The sequence below is a fragment of the Magnolia sinica genome, chromosome 11 (assembly GCF_029962835.1).
Source record: "Magnolia sinica isolate HGM2019 chromosome 11, MsV1, whole genome shotgun sequence".
In the NCBI taxonomy this organism is placed as follows: domain Eukaryota; kingdom Viridiplantae; phylum Streptophyta; class Magnoliopsida; order Magnoliales; family Magnoliaceae; genus Magnolia; species Magnolia sinica.
Window position 1 is genome coordinate 33,173,510 of NC_080583.1, and position 26,334 is coordinate 33,199,843.

At 39.7% G+C, this 26,334-nt stretch overlaps 1 protein-coding gene across 2 annotated transcripts in view; it reads left to right on the forward strand.

Moving 5' to 3' along the window:
* The first annotated feature begins 433 nt into the window (after nucleotides 1-433).
* LOC131219014 (uncharacterized) overlaps nucleotides 434-26,334 on the forward strand; it is a 48,854-nt gene continuing 22,953 nt past the window's right edge. Inside the window, exons 1-5 of one of the 2 annotated variants that reach the window (XM_058213974.1) lie at nucleotides 434-606; nucleotides 711-793; nucleotides 860-977; nucleotides 1,077-1,694; nucleotides 2,237-2,420. In XM_058213974.1, the coding sequence (XP_058069957.1) occupies nucleotides 717-793; nucleotides 860-977; nucleotides 1,077-1,694; nucleotides 2,237-2,420 (997 nt within the window). In that variant the 5' untranslated portion in view covers nucleotides 434-606; nucleotides 711-716. Of the gene's footprint in view, nucleotides 794-859; nucleotides 978-1,076; nucleotides 1,695-2,236; nucleotides 2,421-12,004; nucleotides 12,098-26,334 lie in introns of both variants that reach the window. The other variant, XR_009157952.1, reaches the window with a different exon arrangement.

Genomic DNA, 26,334 nt, shown 5'->3' on the forward strand with positions numbered 1-26,334 from the left:
ATATCGTGAGATATATCGGCACCACATGTGGTTTTCCATAGCATAAGTAGGATGCAAGATGCATCGTTTGATATAATCCGCATTCAAAACATTGAAATCACATTAGATTCTAATGTAATTATAATTTGGATTTCAATGCATCTCAAATCCAAGCTCCCAAATGAGCCCTCAGCAGTACGGTGGTGTCAGCAATTGGCGGCATCCAAACCGTTGGATCTGGCTGTGGTAGGTCGGTTCTCTCGTCTTTGAGAATCATCCATCCACCGTAACATCCATCAAATAAATGGGTCGGATTGTTGCATTCCCCTGATCCAACGGCTACAGTCCCGCTGTAGAAAATAACCATACGTCGGGATGTACCGTAACGAACCGCGATATGTACGTCGGGATGTACAGTAGCGAACCGTTATAACAGCAGGTGAATCCTTAAGTTACGAACGGCAGGGTTATTAGCGGGAGGAGGTCCCGTACACCGCGACGATAAGAGCCGGTGGTTAGCTCCCGTCACGCGATCTCACCGCGGAAATCCCCCATCCTCCAGGGGCTTGTGATCTTAGCCGTTGTTCCCTACCAAACTGACCTTGTTCCTAAAATCGGAAGAACAACGTCTGAAAACCCATCTCTCTCGTCTCTCCTCCTTTCCAAACGCCACCATCTTTTGAAATACAATTTACGTCATTCCTTAAATTGTTTTTTTTTTTTTTTTTAAGAGAAATATGACCACGAATTTCGATCGGTGGGAGAAAGATCCCTTCTTCTCTGCTGCTGAAGAAGTTCAAGAATCCGCAGACAGGTATTTGATTTCTTTCTTTTCCTTCGTTTCTAGGGTTAGGGTTTCATATGTTTTCCTTATTTGAAGGATGGAATCTGCGTACCGAAGATGGTTACACGGACAACGTAATTCTTCAATGCGTCTCGCCGGTTCCGACGAGCTCCGTAGAGAGCTGCAGACCACCCTTGGCACCACCAAATGGCAGGTATTTTATTATTTTTAGATTTTTTTTTCGATTTTTGAGAGATTAGTTTTTTTTTTTTGGAATTTTTTATTTGTTTGATTTCTTGGCCGTTCGATCCAGCTGGAGGAATTTGAACGTGCGGTCAGATTGAGCTACAGCAATCCCTCGGCAGATGACGCCAGAAGCAGGCACCGCCATTTCGTGGCCGCGATTGAGCACCACATCTCGACCATTGTGGAGTCCTTGCGGGATTCAGTGGCTGCGGAAGGTGGGACATCGCTGCCTTGGGTGCGGTTGGACGAGGGTGAGAGAGATGAGCTGGCTGCGTTTCTTGTGGGGCCTGTGATGGATGGGGAGATCGGTGCGGGTGTGGTGGGCAGGAAGGACGGTGATCTCGTGGGGATGGAGCCTGGCTGTTCGACGAATTCGTGCCGTTTGGGTGAATTGGGTTTGGAGGAAAAGAGAGAGAGGGCACATGGGCACCGGAGGACAGCGAGTGCCGGCGCGGATATGGAGTCATGGAGTATCGCAGTTCCTGTCGAGGTTGACCGGCAGGGTTCGTTGAATGGGCGGGCGGATTTGCCCCCTCCAAGGATTATGAGCTTCTCTGGTATCATGGGGAGCATGGAATCATCATACAAGCTGACATGGCCGAAGAATGGTTTCAGGAAATGGAAGGGTGGCGATCGTCACCATGCAGTGGAGATTGAGCCGCTCCGGGCTCATCAGTTGAGTCGGGTGAGAAATTTCGTTCCTCTTTTTCCTTTTCCCATTATTTCTTGTAATGACAATTGCATTCTCTGATTTTGTTATGGTTGTCGATGAGAGATGCTATTTTGACGCATGTGCTTCATGTGGCTAACTTGTACAGTGATTCAGACTGTTGACCTGAGGGGCCAACATATGGATGGGTTATATGAAATTTATCCTAGTGGTTTTTTGAACCTAGCCACCCAATCATTGTGAGTTTCGTGTTGAAGGGGAACCATCGCTCTGTTTTTACTTTGCCTTGTGTCATACATCCATCTTTTGGTGAATAACCATATCACGATCACAGTGGAATGCTTTGATCTATTGGGATATGGCCTATCCACATTATTGTTCATCAAATCAATGGCCTTGATCACAGTCAACATGTGCCAATTGTATGATGGATATGTTTTGGTTGGCACATGCATATAGTAGCATTCCTCTTTCTATTGATCTAGAGAAGTACTTCTCTTGTTTGTAGTTTGATATTTACAGTGCTTGTCCTTATTGTATTCTCTTTCATCTTAAAGGGCATTGATGGTTGCTATGAGAAGAGTAAAAGTTGCCTTGATGGCTGTGATGAATCTTTTAATAAGCCGCTTTATGGATGGGTTGGGGCCCTTCAAAGACAGTTCCAAAGATCTCAATATCAATTCCAATATAGTCGTCCCATTCAAATGACATTTTGGGTTGTCCTCATCATTTGTCTGATTGGTAAGTTGCTATGAGGTGGAGTTTTATTAGTTACCTTTTGATTTCTGAGTTCTCTTTCAGCTGATCCGTAATAGCTAGACAACATTGGTGAATGATGAGATGGTGATGATGATTTTTGAGTCATTTAGTTATTGAACGTCTTCACAGAAATGAGTGAAGCTTTAAGATTATGTTAAACTGACTTGCATCATATGAGTGTTGTTATCTTCTTTTCAAATCATTAGGCCTTTACTTAGATGCATGGGCCCGGAGTCCATAGAAAGCTTGTCTATGGAAAGACAATCCTTGGAAATAATCTCTCTTTACCACATTCAAGTGATAATTATGGATTTCATGGGAAAATTTGAGTACATCTTTGGATGTCATGTTTCTAGAACTCTTCTCAGAACAAGAAGCATTCATATGGGGACAAATTGAAGATGTGAATCGTGATATCCATGTCAACATGTCATATGTGCATGATATATATATATATATATATATATATATATATATATATATATATATATATATATATATATATATATATATATATATTTGAGAGATAATATTATAAATTGACAATACAATAATTGAAGATTGCGTAAAGGGGCCCAAAAAATATTTAAAAAAAAAAGAAACGAAAAGATTGGCAGTCAAAGATGCAATTACATAAATGGCCCAACCCAAAATAAGAAACTTGATTTTCCTAATGACCTTTCTGCATTGGAGCTCTCATTACGGAAGCACCGCCCATTCCGGGCTCCCCAAATAGACCAAAAAGTTATCATGATAATCAACCTCCACTTAGCTTTTTCAACTGTTCCCACTCCTTCCTCATGCCATGCCCAAAGGAAGCCTTCCATAGTCTCTGGCATCACCCAAGCTGTCTTAAGCAAATTCAGAAGATATACCCACACACTTGGCGCAAAAGAGCTATGAATAAAAAGGTGATCTATTGATTCGCTGTCTTCCACACACACAGGGTAGATATTAGGAAGAACGAAGGATCTCCTTTTAAGATTATTGATTGGGGGGGGGGACATTAATTAAGTTGAAGAGCGAATGAATGGAGAACCTTTGATGTAGGATGATGGAAACTATCCTAGGATGCAAGATGAGAGATCAATTACACATTAATTTCAACAATCAACATATAAAATCAATCATATTCACATAATAGATTCGGAAATTCAGATTATAACACGAAGATCCTAAGTTATCACATACACAGTGCACGAAAATATAAAATAATTTAAGAGTGGCCAACTTGGAAGTAGGGACTTCCAATCTAGCATGGATAGTACAACAAGCACGTGGATAGACTGGATAAACAATATTGCAAGCAAAATTCTGGTTTGGAGAAAGTTTTGCAAAAAAAATAATTCAAATTTTCATTAGGGTTTTGTATTAATGGATGGAGATTTAAGAATGGAGTTTTTAAGGATTCAAATGATCTAGGGTTTAGGGAATTTTCGAGGAAAATCAAAGAGGGAAAACCCTAAACAAGGGCCCACGTGGCTGCCTGTATGGACGCATGTGCGTGCTTGCGTGTGCACGTGCGAGTCCATATGTGGCTTGGTGAAGGGGAAGAAATACAGGGAGGATTGAGTATGGTTTTAATGGGTTTAGAAGGTTGTAATGGAAGGGAAAGGAGGAAGACGAGAAGAAGAAGAATATCTTTTGAAGAAGAGAAAGAAATGATGCACCTTGGGGAATCCACCACCAAACAAGCTTCTACCATTCCACAATTCAATTGGAAGGGATGACTTCTCATAAACCCTAAAACGTAAAGAGGAAAATTCCTTCACACAAGAGAGCTTCTCTTTTTTCTTCTTCTCAATAACTCTACTGGGGTTGGACGTCCACCCCCTTATGCTTTTATAATTAAAAATTCGGAATAATTACAATATACCACTCACTTAAGTGAAATGTCCCATCATCCAAAATAAGAAAACTAAAACACTTATTATCAATCTCAAACATTAAATAAATCATAAAAATAACAAAAAAAACATAAAAGAAGCAAGATCAGAGTCCAAGGGGCCAAAATTTGGAAGATCTGGCTGTCTGATGGCCTGATCAACAAGATCCAATGGTCGGATCAATACGAAATAAAAATCCTATAACTAAAATGTCTCCTAAGCAGCCCACATGTATCATCCCAAAGTGGGGTCTTTCTGATGCACGTTCAATGCATGTGAGATCTTCAAAATGGCCCGATAGGCCCCATCTGGAACTCGTCTCCCATTCACAAACAAAGTTGCGCTGATGTGGGTGGTCGCCTCTATGTCTGGTATACCCAAGTAGGTCCTCTGATGTCCCCATCAACCTTCTTGAGCTATGCATCGCCCAAACTATTGAATCCCCTTCATGAGGAGAAGGGTATGCCTTTTGAAGGAGATCCAACAAACTGGCGAACTCGACAATCTCTTCATTTATCATATTTTTACATTAAGGGGGGCTCTAAACCGCAACTCTGCAAAAAGAGAAACAACCTACCGCTAAAATGAACCGATAGGAGTGAGGGAGAAAAGATCGTGGAGCGCCCTGTCACCACAGTAGATATCTACCCAAAACCAAATGCAGTGACCATTCCCAAGTACAAAAGCAATCCCCTTACACACTAAATGATATGTAGTTGCAATCACCTTCTACATACTAGAGGCTCTATATACGGAGGACCTCTTTACAAACCACTCACCTGCTTGCGTGCCATTCATGTGAGCTACAATCTCCCTCTAGAGCTTTACTGTTTTAGTTTCGAATCTCCAAATCCACTTGCCAAGAAGAGCTAGATTCATATAACCCAATCTTGAAGCCCGACACAACCCTTCTCAATTGGCTTACGCATCTCATCCCATTTGAGGAGATGGAACTTTCTAGTGTCCTTATACCCCTTAAAAAAGGAAAAAAAATAAAAATAAAATCTCTTCTCAACTATTTGAGCTACTCCAACACCAATTCGGGCCATTTGAACAAGGACATGGAATAAATAGGCATATTGGAGAGGCGAGCTCTCAAAGTTAGATATCTGCATTTCAACTTGCTAATTTTCTCTCAATTCTTTCGACAACATTGTCCCGAAGGTGTTTTATGGGCTTCCTGATGCATGAAGGCAGCCCTAAATCTGTCAAAGGAGAAGACCTCAACTTACAACCGAAGATATGCTCAAGGCTACACAGATCATCGTTGCTAACATGGACTTGCAACATCTCGGATTTTGTAACATTAATCTTCAAACCCAACACGGCCTCAAAGCAAATAATGATTTTTTGAAGATTATCTACTGAAACCGCATCCACATCGCAAAATAGGATTGTATCATCTACATACTGGAGATGGCTAATTTGAATCCCGTTATCTGATGCTTTAAAACCACTGATTAAACCATTTTCCTCCCCTTTCTGAAGCATCATACTAAGAGCCTCCCTGATCACCACAAGCAAATAGGAGTATAGAGGAACCCCTTACCTTAGACCCTTGGATGCTTTGAAGAAACAAAGAGATTCATCAGGTCGGGGCCCATTAGGATATTGCCTTGGCCCAAAAAACAGGCTGCCTCACTCATTTGCTTGCCCACTAGTGCAGTTCTATTGTGACTGTCCAATCTTCTCTGACAAGTGCAGCCTGTTTGATGAGCGTGGCAACTAAAGGGTGTGACTGAGAATAGGGGAGGAAACATTGGTGTGGGAGCTCTCATATAGGGGGAGAAGTGTTGGAGAAATGTGGGAGTGGAAAGGGTATTTGTATAACCCAAAAAGATCTGCTGGAAAGGAAAGATTTTCTGTGGTATGGGCATCCTTGCCTTTTTAGCGAGAAAAGCAAAAATGGGAAAATTTACGGAAAGAGAATCCATGGGGAAGCGAATTTCGTATTGGAAAGGAAAATGGGGCAAGTCTGCAAAAAGAATCCACGGAAAAGCAAATTCCACATTCTTGGGCAGTGCAAAACATGAGAACTTTACATTCCACGGGAAGCTCTTCAATAAATTGTTGTTTCCACACATCTAAATGAGCCTTTGTTTAGTATTGTAAGAGGCAGTTATGTTGGATTTGATGCCATATGTAGTTGGTTTACATATGAAGCTGTAGTTATATAAAAATACAATATTCATCGAATTTTCTGTAGTTGAACGTAGTATTTGTTAGTGGACATCTTTGATGGAGTTTCTTTATGTTTCTATTTTGTTGCTGACACTGTGAGGTACCTTAGATTGTTCAAATGAAGTGGTTGGCATAGACTTGCCTTGTGATTCATTATGGAGCAGAAAACTGAACCCAAAGTTAAAATAATGGAATAGGTAATTTTGTATTGGAAATGTGATTCAAAATCTTTGTAAAGTTCCATTCCAATTTGCAGAATATCAGGGAAACGTAAAGGGACCACTGAAAGACTTAAAGAGCCTTCTAATAGCAGAAAGTGTTAGAAAGATGACGAATCGCTCTTCTAATTCACTAAACCAAACTAAACCTCTCAAGTCTCATTGATCGAATGAATAATGCATTGTTCCATGTGTATGGCCTGTAAATATGTTGTCCTGTGATACAATATACTTTTGTACTTTAAGAATTCGGTTAATTAGCCTGCTCCTTAAAGAGGTAGCTGAGGGGCTTTTCTATTTTGAGCTGGTAATATTCATCTCTCTTTCTCCATTCTAGAGTATGGTCGTATCTGTCCTCTTTCTTGCTTCGGCGAATGTCTTTCTGGGCTTGCTGTTTCTTTCTCCTCTTTTTTTAATAATATTTTCTTACCAATAAAAAAAAGCTTGCTTCCTAAACAAGTTTCATAAAAAAGTTAGCCTACTTAATTTAAAAAACAGAATATGAGACTATTGGAATAAATTGCTTGACCACATTGGACCACATGATTGGTGTTTAACACTTACGTGGTTGGTTTGTGGGCTCCACAGGCGTCCATGGTTTAAAATATTGTTAGATATGAAGTCCGCGTTGTGTCAGTTTCAGTCCACAATAAAATGAGTTGCCAGACTGATAGCCCAAAAAGGACAAGTTTGGCAAGTTGTACCATTTTCCTTCTCCAGGCAAGTCGCACTCCAAAACCACTATTTAAGTCTGTTAAAGTAGATTAGGGCAATCTTCTAAATTACATTATTTCAATATGTGTTAAACATGTCTCTCTGTTAAAATATCTCTAGATCTCTATAGATCTCCCATCTCTTCCATATATTCTTCTCATTGTTAGTGAAATAAGCAAGTTACAGTTTCCACAATGTAGTCTCTTGTGATTTAACATGGTATCAAAGGTACCGATCCCAGTATTGGATACAAAAGATCTTTGCCCAAACCCAAAATCTATTAGCTGTTCATGACCACAGCCATACGCCTGCATGACTGCTACAACAGTTTGCTCTCCAACCCGCTACATGCAACCTTTTCTGGATCTACAGTAGCACTTGGGTCTGGTCACTGCAATCTTGCCGCCTACAAGCACCAAAATAAGCCCAGTACAGTTTCCGTGTCAGAACCCATCTCCAACTGGAATCACCATCACCCACATCAGCAACCACCTTATCTTCTTATTCAGAATGATGCCGCTGCTCTATTCGGCGATCTGTTTGTAGCATGGTTATTGATGGTCTATCCCAGATTTGTCATTAGCCCACCATTGCCAGCACCTTGTCTCTGTTTCCTGCCTGCAACTCAAACCTGATGCGGGCCAGCCACCTGCCATCCTTGCACCAACTTCTTTGGCAATAGTGCCGGAATCCATCATTAGATCTGATCTGAACCCTGTCCAAACCCATCCTGAATTGGCAACCATTTATCAACTGTTCTTGATTGGATGCTGCCTGAATCTACCCAAATCTTGCATACCAGTGATCGAACCCATCCTTTTCCTCATTTCTGGTGACCACTAGAGACCACATTGATTCAATCCTCTTCTCCATCTGGAAGCAGATCTATTGTTTGCAATCAGATCTACAACTCTAGATCTGAACAAAAGTAGATCCAGCATCGTCCATCGGTTCTGGTTACTCGGCCACGGTGGTATTTTCTGGCTAACCCTTTGTCGCCGGTAGTTGTATTGTCACTGCCCCTACTTGCAGCCACCACCAGCACCCGGATCCAATCTGTTGTTGCCATCGCACCGCCATGTCTGTCACATCTTCCCCATCTCCGCTGCCAATCCCTCGTTGGCCAGACCTCAACCCCGCTGCTGAATTTAGATCCGCCATCACTGAATAGCCCTCTTTCTGTCGATAGCTTCTGAAACTCATTTGCCATTTCCAATCTCTGTGCACACTACCTCTGATTGTGTCGTCTGCTGTTGGGCTGTCTAGATCTATACTTCGCAGCTATTTCTATCCTCCCAGAGCTACCATACACCTCCTGCAAAGCCATCTGAGCCTCTCGCTACCATTAGATCTGGAAAACCACCACTGCCGCTGTTGTTTTTGGCAACAAACCATCCATCGTATGTTGGAAGCCCATCTAAGCAATAAACCCATCACCCATCACCCATCCCTACCCTTGCCGGAAACCCAAACCGTCACTGGAAACGCATCAATGCAGCTTGCAATCAATGCCCTTATCATCATCGTCTATTTGTGCATCTTCATCAGATTCTCAGCAACCCACTGGATCTTCTTGCTAATCAGATGTCCGAACCCATCTCTACTGGTTTCTGCACCATCTCTGATCTAGATTGGGGATCCATCTTAAACCATTTTCCATTGTCATTGTCAGAGCACTCTAATACCCTAATCTACGCGAGCCAGCCGTATCCGTCTCTGATGCTTGCTGATGGATCTGGCTGCTTCATGTTGGATTTGCATCTTTTGTTCCCGATCTAGATCCGTTATCGCGACCCCATCACTCATCTTCGTTCAGATGTGTATCTATTAAGATCTCTCCAGATCCCCCAATCTCTTCTATGGATTCTCCTCATTGTTAATGAAATAAAAAAGTTACAGTTTCCACAATGCAATCTCTCGTGGTTTAACAAAGTCCTTGATCTGTCTGTTGTATTCACAATCCGATTGCCCCCATGGCCCAAAACACCAATTCGTGCAATGAATGGGCATCCAATTGTCTCTTTGGGCCCCACAGGAACTGGATGTCCTTTGTCTATGGGTCAGTCAGCAAGTGGGACGCATCTCTGGGTCCCCTTGTAAGCCCGTTGAATCAATGGCCTTGATGCATCACCTTGGAGCTTGTACATCTCATTTGTTGCTTGGCAGGGGAATTCTGAAAAACAAATAATATCTCCATTTCGGATTATCTCATAAGTTGCTTACATCACATCATATCTATTTGAGCAAGGGAGGTGCGATGATGGTCGAATAATAATATGTTTGAATGAGTCTTGAGTGATACCCAATTAAAGCCAGACATCTTGTCCATGAAATGAACTAGTAAATGTTATGACTGGTTGGGCAAGGGGGCATTTACTTGTCTAATACTTGGATGAGATGAATTACCGATGGTGCAAGTTAGAATAGATCATGTAATGTGGCTATTGTGAAATCATTCCTCCCAAGTCAAAACCTATATTACTTAGGTGTCCTAGTGCAGACACTAATTGGAGGACGGGGGATGCAACTCATTTCTTGAAATCTAGGACATGGTTATGGATATGGGTATCCCATTTGTGACAAGCTTGTCAATTTAGTTCATGGTTTTTATATGGGAGATATCCCATACTGTTAGTTTTTGGTTTTATTAAAAGAAGTATTATTTTCCTATGTTCCTAGCATCTGAAATTGCTAATAGTCGTTGTCTTTATGAGAAGTATTTTGGCACCATTACTTCAATGTATCTTTGATGACAAAAAGGTATAGTGAACTCCTAGGAGTTGGAAAATCACAGACAAGGTATAGCGGAAACAAATCCTGCATGAAGTATTTGGTGTCAGTACTGTATCATACCATGTTGATCCGGTATCCTGAGTATATGAAACTTTTTAAGTCTCTTAATTAGCGTTCATTTCAAGGCCATTTTATTCTTCTCTCTCTCTCTCTCTCTCTCTCTCTCTCTCTCTCTCTCTCTCTCTCTCTCTCTCTCTCTCTTCTCTCTTCTCTACCTGTCAATTTTCCAAATTTTAATGTTTCATTTGTCTCCATTTTATCAACTCCTTTCCTATGTTTCTAATGCTCCTAAACTCTTTCAAACTGAGAAGTGCCCAATAACTTCCCAATCAATCAACACGCCTGTTTTTTCCGGCATGAGTTGCATCAGTTCTTAACATTCCAAACTCTCCAGTTAGGTGAGATAGTACATTTTCTGATGGATACAAGTGAGTGACTTCTTCCATGGGATAACATCACAAGCTTTCGGCCCTATTGTGTTAGCTTTGAGCCTTTCGGCTATATGAGGTATATTTGAGTCTTGACTCTAAAGGGTTAAGAGTCCTGTTAATCAAAGATTTAGGGATGAGACAGTGCTGGCTACGATCAACAACGGGGGAACAGCTTTAGTGACTCTAACGACAATAGATGCCCAGGACAACCGCCATGATGTTTAGAATCGGTTGCAAGTTCTCTAGGGGTTCCGGGGAAATCTTTTTTGTGTTTATCCTTATTGGAAAAGCCCAATCTGGATTTTTGAATCCCATCTTCCATCCATTTTGCTGCTATTGGTAGCGATGATGGATGAATAAGAAAAATTAAGAAAAAACAATTAAGATTTCAAAGATGATTTATTTTTCACATTCATTGTTAAAGTAAAGGGAAGAGGAGCTTCTAGTTGTCATCTTTTTATGAACTACATTCATACATGTGCCTTATATCTCAAATGTGAAATGAAATATTGACAAGTTCAAAAAAAATAGAGGGAATATTTACTCATCCAAGTCTAAGGTTTGCAGGAGGATGAATTGATTTTGAGTCTCAAGTTTTCCACCCTTGCTTTAGTGTGTGCATCTAATAATTGGATTGGGGTTCAATATTGGGCGAGATCATATTTGCATGTGAGTGGTGCTAATGCGATCCTCTTCCATGGCCAGTTCCCTTATCTCACCAATTGAATGGTCCTAGCCATTGGGAACTTGCAAAATGAATGGGCAGGCTGACATACTGTTATGCTGAGGTCTAACTATCCATTTTGAAGGCCCAAGATTATCCGATCATGGAGGGGGCCCTAAAGTACGCATGATTGGCCCCACCTATGCAATACTCTTTGTAGGTCAATAGTGGGGCCACCACCATCTTTTGGAAAGGACTTCACACTATATTATAGGTGAAATTCTTTGCATCGAACATGATAACCTACCTTGGAATTTGACTAGGGTGGCATGTTTGATGATGGAACCACTGTCAATCACATTTGGAATGATCATGATCAATCCTAACTATCCATTCAAGAGCCTAAAAATGTTCGATTGACAAATTGGTTCTCCATTTGGTGGGTTCTTGATCAGATTGCTATGAACTTTTGATCATGGTGATTTTGTTGACCTGGTGCTAATGTGCAATCTGCAATGGGCATCACGTATCCAACCTTGTGCGTTGTAGGTAGGGTGATCTTACAATATGATACAATTGCAAAAGCCTCAAACTAGTTTGTTCTTGAATGTGTGCATGCATGCATTTCCTTTTTATTATGTGTAACCTACTGACCTTGACCATTGTACTCATTTTGCAGTTTTATTTGCTCTTCATGTAATCTGAGTGGATTACAAATTCATTTTCTAGTTGGCACATTGGGAAATGTGTCCCAAAGGCAGATGCTTGAGAGGTATTTCGCATTATCTTTCCACTTATCTCCATGTTCATGCATGCTTGGAACCATAATTGCACATAAACATAGAGAACAAATAGAACTCATGCGTTAGCCAAACATGTAGAATAACATCTTTTTGTCCACTGGTGAGGTGCAACTTGAGGTGATGCATAACTCACGCATAAGTTGAACTTGATGCCATAGTTGGAAAACTTCTAACACACTCTCTCAGATGTTGGTGATGAAAGCTGGTAGAAGAAATCGTGTCGGGTGAGTTTGACCTGGTGATTTGGTCGAGTCAATGCAAAGTGAGTCAAGCTAAGAAAAAACATTATTTTTCATAATTGGAGAAAATAATAGAACCACAAACCTACAAAAAATGGTGTTTTGAACCACAAGTTATAACAATACAGATTACAATTGCAAAGATTGTGAGGCAAAACGGCAACAAATTTTGGTGTAGGATTGGTAAGGTGTCTATTTTGATCTCTAGCAAGCATAAACAGGCTAGAAAGCAGTAGCGGGAGCAAGAGTCTAAAGCAATCTAAAGCTGGAGTGGCACCTGGTTAGCATTCAGAGCAAGGTATTCAAAACCGGTTACATAACGACTGTTATAGAAAAAATAGGTCGTAACGGCCTTGTAACGGTCCTGTAACCGTTTTTTCAAAAAATAAAAAAACGGCCATAACAGCCGATACAGGGGCTGTGTTACGGCCCGTATCATAATGGTAACGGTGGTGGCCATTATGGCCACCGTTACCGTTTTGGAACACCTTAGTTCAGAGTATCGGGATTGTTACATCTTACATGTATCGATGGCCGGGAATATGGCAACATATGTCGATATTGTTGATATTATCACTGATACTTGGAAAAATATGGTTGTTTGAGGGAAATATCGGGGAAAACCTTGAGAAATTTGGTGGGACTTCAAGAGATGTTAAAAGACACATGTTTACACATGTAGGAATAAAAAATTGTAAAAAAAAAAAAACCATACATAATTAGTTCGGGATTTGTATTTGGCGTTTCGGGTCCAAAGAAGGGAGGCTTTGGAGGGAAATAAAGGTGGTTGGTTTGTGACAAGATCCTCGCTGTACAGAGCTTCCCATGTTTGGAGGATGATAGTGTCGACGGAGCATCTTGTTAATCAAAGAATGGCTTTTTTACTTGGGTAATGGGTAACGTATTCATTTTTGGGTAGATATTTGGTGTGGAGACCATGCGCTTCAGGACTTATTCTCAAGAGTGGCAAGGCTTGCTCCGGATCGTTTTGTTTCTGTGGCAGAATGTTTTTCTATGGTTGGCGCTTCGGTGATTTGGAATCCCCCTTTCGGGAGGCATATGACGGACGATGAAGTTGGGGATTTTTTTCTTTGTTTTCTCATCTTTTTCATTTTACGCCATCTCCATCCCTCTCGGATGCAATTTTTTGGAGAAGTCATCCTTTGGTCTATGGTTATATGCTTGGGCGAGGATCGATCATGCTCATCCCCTCCCCATCCTTTCCATTTTCGGTTCTATGGTACTCCTAGGGTGGCAATGCCTGTTTGGCTTTTGTGGCGAAAGAGAATTCTTACCATCGATAACCTCTAGAGGAGAGCGTTGATCATGTGTTTGGTGTGAGGAGAATGCAGAGTCTATTGATCATCTATTCTTACATTGTTGCTTTTCTTCCAAAATATGGGCTTATTTCCTAGTCTCGCTTCATGTGGATTGGGTTATGCCATATTCGGTAGAGGACCTCATGTGGGTTTGGCATGGAGGTGGAGCAGGGAAATTGGAACAAGATAAGTGGAGACTGATTTTGATGGGGTTTTTTTTGGGCAATTTGGGGGCTGAGAAACGGATGATGTTTTCGAAATGAAAGGCTGGGGTAGATGATGTAATTGGGTGGATTGAAAGGCTTGTGAAGTAATGGGCAGTGTATGTAAAGGCTGGTGATATTTTTGCTACCTTTGTGTAGTGTAGGGTTGTATTCTTTCCCCGCTTTGCTGGTTGTTTATTAATTTTTGTTTTCTTTCAAAACAAAAAGAATATGTTTATTCCGATCCAAAGTTGTTGTCTCAATCCTTATTATTATTAGGAAGAATATGTTTATTCAGATCCAAAATTGTTATCTCAATCCTTATTATTTTTATTATTTTTAAAGGTAATGAAATTTCATTAAACCAGGAGCTAAAGCAAAAGAGGCTTATATTAGAACCACACCCGGACATCACATGAAGACAAAAAGGAAAAGATAAGGAGGGGTCATCCAGTTATCTATTTGAAAACAATAGAGAATCAATCCTCATTGCTCAGAAACAATTCTTTACAACAACCTTTGGAAACTTGACCGCAAGCGTAGCGGTAGCATTTCTTCACCTAATGACCGCAAGGCGAATGACAATGGAATATTTTATGGTATTGGTCCTCCCAAATTATTGTCCATATGCTACCAGACCAACCTCCATAAAATTTTGCTTTTTGATTGAAGGTTGCCCTTGTTTCAAACCTCAAAGATCCATTTGATTACTCTATGGAGCTGAAAAATTCCACAATTTTATCTTTTGCCAGGTCCTTCCAAAAGTTGATCCTCGTACTAGAAACACAAATGCGAAACCTTGGCTTCTTTTGCTCACCACATGAAACAAATGAGCATAATCATGGTTTGCAGAGCTATCTCCACCACACAAATCCTCCCCAAGAAAAAAGGAACTTCGAAATTTCACAATGTATAAAAAAGTGTTGAATTGATTATGTGTTCTGAAGGCAAAGGATGTAGACGGTGGTACTACTCATCATTTGTCTACTAAAGTGAGCGATGGATGGTTCATTTTCCCTCCCGACCAACTAGTCAAAGGCAATGTCCCTCTGGTATCATGCTACAACTTAATCAAAGCTGTTGGGATGCCAGTCTCCTACATTCCACTCCTAATACCCAGGCATAAAAGGAGTAGACCAAAAACTCCCTTGATTTTTCTTGTTCCATTTCAACGATCTCTCTCATCCACTGAAGATAATTGTTCATTCAACAACTTTATAAGGCTGAGATATTCAACTATTTCATCATCAGTAAGGTCCTTCCAAACGCTCCCCATACCAAAAATACAATAGAATTGGGAAACATTGACTTCTTTTACTTGTCACTTGATATGAATGAGCATGATCATGTCCCCAAATTGTGTATCTCATCATTTATGGAAATCACGATCTCCTTTATGGAATTTTTTTTTTCCACCCTAAACACCATACAAAATGTAGATGTTCTATATTGAGACGTTAGTAAACCTCCTATGTTAGTGAATCCATATTTACACGAATCACTTGCTTCCAAAGGCTTTCTCCTTTGGATGCAGCTCCATGGCTCAGTGGTATACAGACTCCGTTTCAACATTGAGACCAGGGATCGAGTGCCCGTGTGGTGTTGGTGAGTGTGTGTGTAAAAAAATGACTTTTCTCCTCTTCGCCAATCAAGGTATTCCATAATGGTAGGTTGTTTTGACCCCGTAACGGCCGCTAAGGTCTCTTTTTTTAGTAAACCTCCTATGTAGTGTTCAATTTGTCATTGATAATATTAATAATATCTTGATATTATTGATATTGTAACATGTGCGATATTGAGACCACAATCTTTCATTTCCTTTCCAATTATTGATGATTTTTTGGTGAAATATCATGTGTTGTTGATATTTTGCAATATCGATGGATATATGGATGAAAGGTTGGATGGTTAAATATGCTGGATGGAATGGTTGGACTGATTTCTTACAACAACACATGCTTTTAATGCTCCATTAAATGGAAACTTATTATATATGCATTTTGTTTTTATAATTTTTTTATTTCTAAATATGCAAATATGTACATTTTAACATATCCTGAAATTTTGCTGAAAATTCCACCATTTTCCCCATGTTTTCCCGCATTTCTAGTTATTAATGATATTATCGGCGATATCAATATTGTTTCTATATCCCTCGTCAACGAAACTTGTAGTGATACCGATACTTCGAACACTGGTTACAACCCTGTAACATGTAACAATTACCACATAACGGCCTTTATAACACACCATGAGCACCACAAACACTTTCCCAGCAAGTGCTATTCATAGTCTTCATAAACCTTATCCCCACCCACCCCACACCCGCTCTTCAAGTCTCTACACTTCTCCCATTTCCAAAAGTTGGAAATGTCGACCTTCCATCTCTTTCCAAAGAGAGTCTTTTTGAATTCTCTTAAGCTTGTTAATTACAGAGGGAAGTCAGAATGTTAAACTGGTATATTCATGAGAGTGATTTAATAAAGAAAAGATACCCCCTTATGAGCTAACTGTTAAGTTACATCGACAGACGTTTCCCTACCACCCGTACATAGCAACAACTTCTATTTCTTCCCTTTCACAGCTTACTCCCACAAGTTGGTATGCACATCTAATAAATTGTCATTTTCACGAGAGCCTATTTATTATTTATAACTAGCTTGTTTTGCCAATACCTTGGTAATTGAAAGGAAAAGTGTCATCATTACGATTTTACTACCGGCAAACCAAACATGGGAATCTTTAGTCAAATGCAGATGTACTCAACAGACAAGTAAAAGAATTTGTAATCATTTCACTTTTTCATGGCATTGTTGTGCAAATCTTTAATCCAAATAGCAACATTAGTGTATTTTGGTGATGATTTGACATTAATGTAAAAATGCCATCATTACAATTTTATCGCTAATAAACCAAACACAGGAATCGATGGTCAAATGCAGATGTTGTTAGGAGATCAGTAAAGTAATTTGTAAGCATTGCACATTTCCTTTACATTACTGTGGTAATTGGTGAAACAAATAGGCCCTAAAAGGAAGTGGCCTATTTACTATAAAAAAGTCCTCCCTTCAATGATGAAGCTTCCATGCAACTCTCTCTACTACTCACATCTCACAAATTCTTGGATGGCTTAACAATGCAAAAGAAGGCTAAGGTGCGTTGATATTTGATAGATGTTTTCCTGTTTACAACCAAAAACGCAGCTTGAAGGGGATAATCTTTTCAGCTTTACTCCTATTTTGGATCGAGATGAACAGGTCAATGCATGCAAAACAAGGTGAACGCACAAATATCTGGTTACATAACAATATATATATATATATATATATATATATATATATATATATATATATATGTAATAAAAATTGTGATGATGGCAAACTAAGATTGAAGACCTAGACATTAACATTTTTTAATTCCTTGATTATTCCCTCTTTTCAATCCCTTGATTAATACCTCCCTTATTATTATTATTTTTTTCCAACATTATGTTAAGAGCCTCCATAATCAACATGGAGTAATGGGGATAGAGGGTCCTCCAGATGGAGACCCCAAAAAGTGTGGAAGAAACTATTGTTGAATCTTGATCTTCTTCTTGGGGTTGTCTGGGAGATGCCCATATTTGAGTAGTTGGTGATAGGTTGCCACTAATCATCCATTTTCACTTGAGGCAAGAGGCTAATTGTAAGAATCATTTCTCCTTGATAGTTTCTTATAGGGGATTGCCCCATGGCTATGCTAGTGTTGTAGAGAGGTTAGCCAAAGCATCGGCCTTAATGTTATCTTGAGGGACATGCTAGATCCAAATATCTTAGAAGCTTTCAACTAGTGTTTTTAGTATCGGTATTGACAAATATATCACACCCTTGGGATACAGAAACATATCAGGTATCGCATGGGAAATATCATATGTATCATGTAATGTATTGTTGTTTTTGGGAAACATTTGGAAACTGGTTGAATTTTCAATGAAACTGCAAGAGATGTTAAAAAAGGACATCATTACACTTGGAATTCAAAAGATCACAAAAACTAGTGGACATAATAAGTTGTATGGGGTCCTAAACTACGTGTTGTTTGACAGAAGTGATGCAATTATATTCAAAATCAGTTAATATCATTTATAAATCTATGAATACATGTATGAAAACATAAGTAATACATTCAAAAGCCAAATAATAAGTAAAAACATACCTGTGATGTGCCGTTAATGCGCATGTGCAGTTGTGCATTAGACACAAATAGAGTTGCTCGACAGCTCAAAGTCATCATCTCCATCTCCACGGCGCCGGTCATAGTATTGCTCATCCACGAACCAACAATATTGTGCCTAGGTCATAGTAAAATGATACCAATGAGAATACCCTTTGACATATCATTGATACTCCTCTCGAAACTGGATCAACTTATCATCTGTGGTACTTCGTAATTGTTATTGTCAGTGGCTGATAGGAGCTGGCTATGGGGTAGGTATATATGAAACTCATGAATAAATCTTGCCCATAGCCATACCCTGGATATCGCTGCCCATACCAAAAGCATACTCCTACCCGTAGTCGAATAACTGTGCACTGTAACTGCTAGAGTCGCTCGTTGCATATCCATGAGGTCCATAACCATATGATCTATATTCATATTGTGGCACAAGACTAGAGTTGCTCGGCCCATCACCGACAATTGTAAGACTTTGGACAATATGAGGATGAGAACCATGGCTTTTGTCTTGAACTGCATGTTCAAAATCTCTCTCCCCAGTGAATGGGCTAAGGGGCCTCGAATTCTTGAATCTGACTCAGAGTGTGATTCTCGTCACATACTTCATCTCCGTTGCCGCCACCACCCCCACGCCCGTCGTCACCACCATCATCATTACCACCAGGTCCGCCACCTTCATCGTTTTTTGTATTGTTGTTGGTGTGGCCACCATGTGTCCCATGAGATAATGATGGTTAGTTGCCTCTGCATTCCTCGTCAATGAGTTGAAAGCTTTAAGGGGAGATCTAGCCTCCTTTACAACCGTATCAACATAGATGCCCTATGATGCCGCCTGCTTTGTTATATTTCATTTTGGGCCGGCTATTTGCTCGATCCAAGTCATCTGGCTTAACTCACTCGTAAAGTGGGTCATTTATATCTCCTTCGTGGAATGCATGACAGCCGTTCATCATCAGATCAAACAGGTCCTCTTCCACTTTTCTTGCACCTTCTGCCTATACTAGCCAGTCTCGAAGCTTCATGATATAGTGGCAGAATACTAGCTTTTGGAGTCATTGATAAACCAACTTGCTTCACCTGTTCGTGTGAATGTGCGAGAACATGCTTGAATTTTGCTCACAAGGTGATGATGACACCATTCGTGTGAGCATGCGAATAGCTAGTCACTACAAGGTTTTGTAGTCTCTTCCATACATGGCCTACGCCTACCATTTGCCTATGAAATTGGTCTGTTTTTTGTTAGTTCAATATGTAATTTTAAAACATAAAAGCTAATTTTTAACTACAAGCCTACACGCAACAACTTACATGGCATCATCGCCTTTGTCGATTCTATTGGGGCTTTGCACCCAAACATGCCATCGTATCCTGAAAGACGACAACTTGATGATGATGGCATTTAATAGTAATTGTCAATATAAAGTGTTGCAGAAACTTAGACAAGAATTAAATGTAAAACAGGTTTATCTCGTTTCCGAAATCGGCTTTCTCCAAAGAATTGGGAAATAACTTCTTGTAGACATTGTGCAACGCCCTCATTAAGTTGTTTTCCCAGCTGAGTCTACGATTGTAGTGGTACTTGGGGTTTTGGAAGTATGTTGAAACCTAACATGATGTAAGAAAAGAATTGATGAGGACATCATGTCACGTACACACGTACGTATCAGAGGAGGTGGGCCGCACCGATTTCCCTGTGGCTAGGTGAGTACCCATGATCATGCTGAAGGCCCCATGTGCATGTGCGAGCATCTGGAAGAACTCATACTGGGAAGATGCACATGGGTTGCTTTATGGAGTGATCCACACCGTTGGATCGGAGGAATGCGATGATTGGGCCATTGGATCACATGGATTACACGATCGGGCCATTGATCGTCCACATTAGTTTTAGATTTTATCATCTTTTAAGATTTATTTTTTTATTATTTTATATTTGGACACATTATGAGTGTTTTGGTTGATTTTATTTAGACTGTCTATTTTCGTTAAGATTCACAACACGGGGATTATTTTAATTTTTGAAACTTCTTGGATTTATAAAAGAGGGGGGGGGGGGGGGGGGGTGGGGGGCGGCATTCGATTTGAAGATACTTCCATGCGATTTGGAAGGAAGATAGGTGTGAGACTAATCTTCATCAACGGAAGTGCGAGGTTTCTATCTATCCCTACACCATCTTCTCTTTTCTTCCCCATATAGGTATTTTCTTCAGGTTCTTTATTCTTTCCATCCTAGATCTTCGTCTTCTCCCAAACCCTACTTTCCCATACTCATCCACAATCCAAACCTTAATTGACTTAAACCCATCTTCCCATGCCACACGTGTGACCGTACAATCACACGTGTGAATCACACCTTCCTCTTTTGGTTTCCCACCATTATTATATCAAAACTCCTTTCTTCCATCCCCGAAACCCTAACCCTAAACCTAAAATTCCTAATTTTCCTACTTTCCCAGATTATCCAAACCCTAATTTTTATCCTAGGTTGTATTAGGTTTCCTATTTTAAAATAGACTATGCCGTATGCTAATTGGATGTCCTTACATCCATTAGATCCTAGTTTCTTTTTATTTAATGATCTTGTGTTATAATGTTGGTAGCTTAGGTCAGGATTACGCATGTTTTTCTTTTGATTTTCATGATATTTGTGATGAATATTTGTGATGAATATAGCGATGTTTGTGTTTTTTTTGTTAAATATCTTAATTCGGCTATTTGATTTCACATGTTACTTAGTTCATGCATCGGTCCTGCATCAAGAACCATACAAGTTCATACTATGTAAGAAACCACTAAAGTATTAAACAAAAAAAATTTAATTACTTACCAGCCTTGTAAAGTGGGTTTTCGAGAGTTATTTCCCATCGGTCATCAATTATTGCGTGCATCCATGGGTATCCATTCGAGGCTTTAGCCTTGATGGCGTCTTTCATGTACTGTATAGACTCATACATGGAACCCATCAACAAGTATGTCTGCTTATCCACTGTCCTTACTCTATATATGGGTTGCAAAATACCCATTACATCAGGTGTGATTGTAGATGGGCTCCAAAATACCCATTCCTAGCTTTAGCCTTGATGGCATCTTTCATGTACTATATGGACTCATACATGAACCCATCAGGTGTGATTGTAGATGAAATTTGTACTTGTCTAGGCATCGACAGTTACATTCTTGACTGCAGGCCTATTCTCTATTGCCTTAAGCATCAAATCAATCCAATGGGCTGCGCATGGGGTCTAGTGCAAATCATATTTCTTTATCACCTTCTTCCTCGCCCTCACATATGTGCTCTTGTTGTTTGTGACAAACTGTACCACGTTCTCTCTCAACCTCTTTCATTACATCATTCATCCACCTATAGATGCAACTTGAGTTTTTTTTTTTTTTTATCTCATTCAACACATTGATGGACTTCAAGAATATGGTTCTCTTCCTACGATAGACCATAAAATTTAAGACGGACATCCTGGTAGGTGTCGCCCATCCATCACACATTAGTGTGACCCCATGTCTCCCACAACAGCGTCAACTCATCGGTATAGCAATTCATGTGAACAATCTCATTGTCTACGTATTGCTCTCGAATCTCACATGGGGTAGGTGACACTGCACCCTCGCCTCCACGCTGCACTTCAGTGATTATATTCTTGAAGTGTGGGTTTGTTGCTTCATTTGTTGGCACTTGGTCATAAATTAACTTTTCCATGAACTTCCCTACCCTCTTTTCTCACATTCCCTCCATTCCACATCCTCAAGCCGCTTATGCTTTCCCTTCTCTTTTTACATTGCCGCATCTAAAGGTATATCATGCATTCGCATACTACTATTGTGAGTTGTAACAAATACTAATACTACCTGGCACCCAACCCCCTCCTCCTAACATCACCCCCTTGACACCACCACTCTACTGACTTCCTCCCTTTGCTTCACTTCCCACACCATCCCCTGTGTAGACCCCTCAAAAGTGGGCCTACTCTACTCACGCTGCCTCATATGATCTCCTTATTCTACAACCACTATAACGACTCATCAATTATGCATCTATAGTTGGGGTTCTCATACTCATTCACCTTTACTAACTCAGAGCTCCACGTTGGCTGTGCTAACTCCTCCCTTAACTTACACTCAACCCCATCTTTGCTCTCACCTCCTTTAGTGCCCTTGGGTAGTCTACATTATTGTGATGCGACATGACTAGGTTTTCCTTTAAACAACACAACCCACCGGTCTTCGACACGTGCCCATAATAGTTGCACTTGGACTTGTGTTGGTTTTTGGGAAGTGGAGTCCATGTTGCCAGTTAATATCGGGTTGCATCCCTTCTCTAGACTTTTCTACCTGTAAGACAACATTAAGCAAATAGAATGTTAGCACACTTGATATACTAAATACACAAGTATTACACTTAAATAACCACTTGTCAATCTAATTTTATTTTATTTATTTATTTTTTTAATTTTTTTTTAAGCATTAACTATTTTTTTGATATTTTTTAATTTATTTTTTTCCATCAATTTGTAAATAAGCCTCCAACCACTCTAATCTGGTTGACATACTCTCAAGGGTCTGTTTGTTTCACCAATTATCACGGTAATGTAAAGGAAACGTGCAAGATGATTACAAATTACTTCACACATCTCTTGATAATATTTGTATTTGACTGCCGATCTTTTGTTTGGTTTATTGGTGGTGGAATCATAATGATGGCATTTTTACATAACTTTAATATCAAATCATACCAAAATACATTGATGTTGTTTGGATTCAATATTTTCACAGTAATTACATAAAAAAGTGCAATGACTACAAATTCCTTCTCTTGAATACATCTACATTTTACCAACGATTCTCGTGCTTAGTTTGGTAGTAGTAAAATCATAATGATGACACTTTTTTTTTTTACATTACTAGGGAAATTGGAGAAACAAATGGGTTCTAATTGCAAGTAAAATAGGTGAAATGGGAAAATTTTTGGATTCCCCCAATTTCCCCAAAATAAAAAACAAGAGTGTAATTGATATGATCAACTAACACTTGTAAACACATGAATCTTATGGCTAAATATCTGTTGATCAATTTGGAAGTTTTGAAAAAAAAAATTATAAATTATTTTTGATATTTTAATTAAAAATAATTTTCTTTTTCGAAAATTTAAAAAACTAGGCCTCCAACCTCTCTAATGTGATTTTTGAACATTCTAATTGCAAGTTAAATGGGTGAAATGAGGGATATTTTGGATTTTCTCGAATTTCCCTCATTTCCCCTAAATTCACAAAGTGGAGGTTGAAATCCATGATTGAGCATGCAAAATCATAGATTTTCATTTATTTATTTTTTTGTATTGATTCCAAGTGATTTTTAGTAAAAACAAGAAAATATTAAAATAAAAAATCTTCTTGTTTGTAATTCTAGCACTTGCTAATGCAAGAGCATTTTCACACCGGGCTCGAGTGGGGTGTCATGTGGGATGTGGGGGCACACTTGGGGTGAGTGGCCCATGTGAGGCGGAACCCATGTGATGTGGGGCCCATGAGGGGGGTTCGGCTAAGGACCTAACCAATGGGATGTAGGGCTTGGGCTATGAGATAAAGGGATTGATTTGCCACGCTCTATCAGGTTAAGCTTTTAGAGTAAGTAATTAGTCGTCCTGCATCAAAGTGGTAATAGAGCGGGAGGTCTCGTGTTCGAGACTCCTCATCAGGGGTGATTAATGCAGTGTCATTTTCACATCAAGCTCGAGTGGGGTGGCCTGTGGGATGCAAGGGCACACTTGAGGTGGGTCGCCTGTGTGAGGCAGGTGGCTCATGTGAGGTGGAACCCATGTGATTTGGGGCCCACGAGGGGGGTTCGGCCGAGGACCTAACCTATGGGATGTGGGGCCTAGGCTATGAGATAAAGGGATTGATTTGTCACACTATCAATTCGAGCTTTTAGATCAAGTGGTTAGTTGTCCTGCATCACCTGCTCTCCGATCCCAATATTCGCACCCACATCCCATTTTCTCTCCAAACAATTGAAAATGCTTGTGTGAGGCAGGTGGCTCATGTGAGGTGGAACCCATGTGATGTGGGGCCCACGAGGGGGGGTTCGGCCGAGGACCTAACCTATGGGATGTGGGGCCTAGGCTATGAGATAAAGGGATTGATTCGTCACACTATCAATTCGAGCTTTTAGATCAAGTGGTTAGTTGTCCTGCATCACCTACTCTCCGATCCCAATTTTCGCACCCACATCTCATTTTCTCTCCAAACAATTGAAAATGGCTGGTTGAAATCAGTTTCAAAATGGATTAGAAGCAAAAACTTTTAAGAGTTTTTTTTTTAAAAGATTTTCTGGAAGGAAGCTACGCTGTCTTAGTATTGATGATATGCATCGTATGTATTGTTGATAACAAGGAGTTCATAACTACGTTATAAATGAAAACATCACAATGTATCGATATTTTCACGATGCGTTGCAATATTTAGCGAAATATTGACCGATTCTCAAAAGTTTGGTAACTTTTGGTCTATGTTGTCTTATTGACCTTCGATACTGCTAGTATTGGGTGATACATCGGCTGCTACTATCAATACTGCAAGCAATGCTTTTAATGAGCCGTCTGGCTCGTTCGTAGTAGGGTATTAGTTTAGGCTTGTAAATTTATTTCGTTTCTTTTCTTTTTTCTTTTTTCGTTTTGAAAAATAACAACAATTTTATAAAAACTCACAAGAAGCGAGCAAAGAATACACAAAAGAAAACAAACTAAAACATAATTACAAATGAAGCACTGAACGGAGGTTGATAATGTTTGTCGACTTTATATATTTAGTAGTTGATGATCAATTTTGAATCTCCGAAGACTCTAATCGTGTGCATCCTCATTTCTTGAGTAATCTCAAGGCTGATGATAAGCACATGATACTTTGCCTCATTGTTCAAACAGGCAATACCCAAGGGGAATAAGGTAAGAGATCCTCTTTAGTGATAAAAATAATGCAAATACTCTAGCTAATTGTGAGAGCGGCTCCATCAAAATACATCTATCATGGGGTGAGCATTTGGGTTAATAACACTCGCTCCTTTCGGATAACATCGGAGTCGATGACTAAATTGGTTGCTAAGATGTTAGCTAGGGTTTGCCCTTTTACTGCCTTCTAAGGTATATATGTGATTTTGAACTCAGGGAGTAGTAAGGACCACTAAGCTAGATGGTTGGAGCATGGTTCTGAAAGACGGTATCGGCCATCGTATTGGCCTCGCGGAAAAATGATACAATTCAGCGTTTTGTATCGAAATTGGGGCCGTATCGGTTAGAATTTTTTTTGAAGCAAAAAAATATTAGAAAAATAGGAAAAATGAGATATTCATGAATCTATCATTTAAAAAAAAAAAAAAAAACCATGTAATTCAATAGTGTATCAGACCATTCTTTGATGAGAATGTTGTTTGTCGATTGAACTTGTTGAAGGTCAACTAAATGGGCCCTAATTGAACACAAATTAAACATGATTTGGTGAACAATGGCCCATTACATTGGAAATACAACAAAAAGAAGATGAAAATATAAAAAAGAAAGTGAAGGTTTACCATTCTTTTCGATTTTTCCCATAATGGTCCACTTTGCTTCGATTTGTTGAATTCCATTCAAATCATTTGTTTTGATCCTAAAATAGTTCTAGATCTAGCTTAAAATGAGTTTTTAAGATTCTTCCATGGTTTAAATGAAAAGAAGAAGAGGAGACACGAGTGGATTTTTGAAAAAACTAATTCAAATTTGGGGTTTTATTGACGTATCGACCGATATAGACCAATATGGTCCAACCGATTCCTATATGACTGATACAGCCCTGTATCATGTATCGTATTGAGCTAATATGGATACGATATGCCCGTATCGGCCGATACAATATCGATTTGCAGAACCATAGGCTGGAGAGCATGGACCACAACATTAAGAACTTGACTGGGTCAGCTCTTGATATCAATGTGATCTTGTCGGCGAGAAAATAATGTCGGAGCTTCTGATGAGCAAAGACTAATGCGAGGATATCTTTTTTATTGGCGAGTAGTTGTATCTTCCCCTACTAGAGTGTGATTGAGGTAGTGTCGGCATTCACTTTCTTAGCTTCATTATTTTGAGTTAACAAGGCACCAAAGGAGTTCTTGCTTGTCGCAATATAGAGGATTAAGGGCTTGGCATTAATCGGAGTTGCTTGAATTGAAGCATGCTTCAACAACTTCT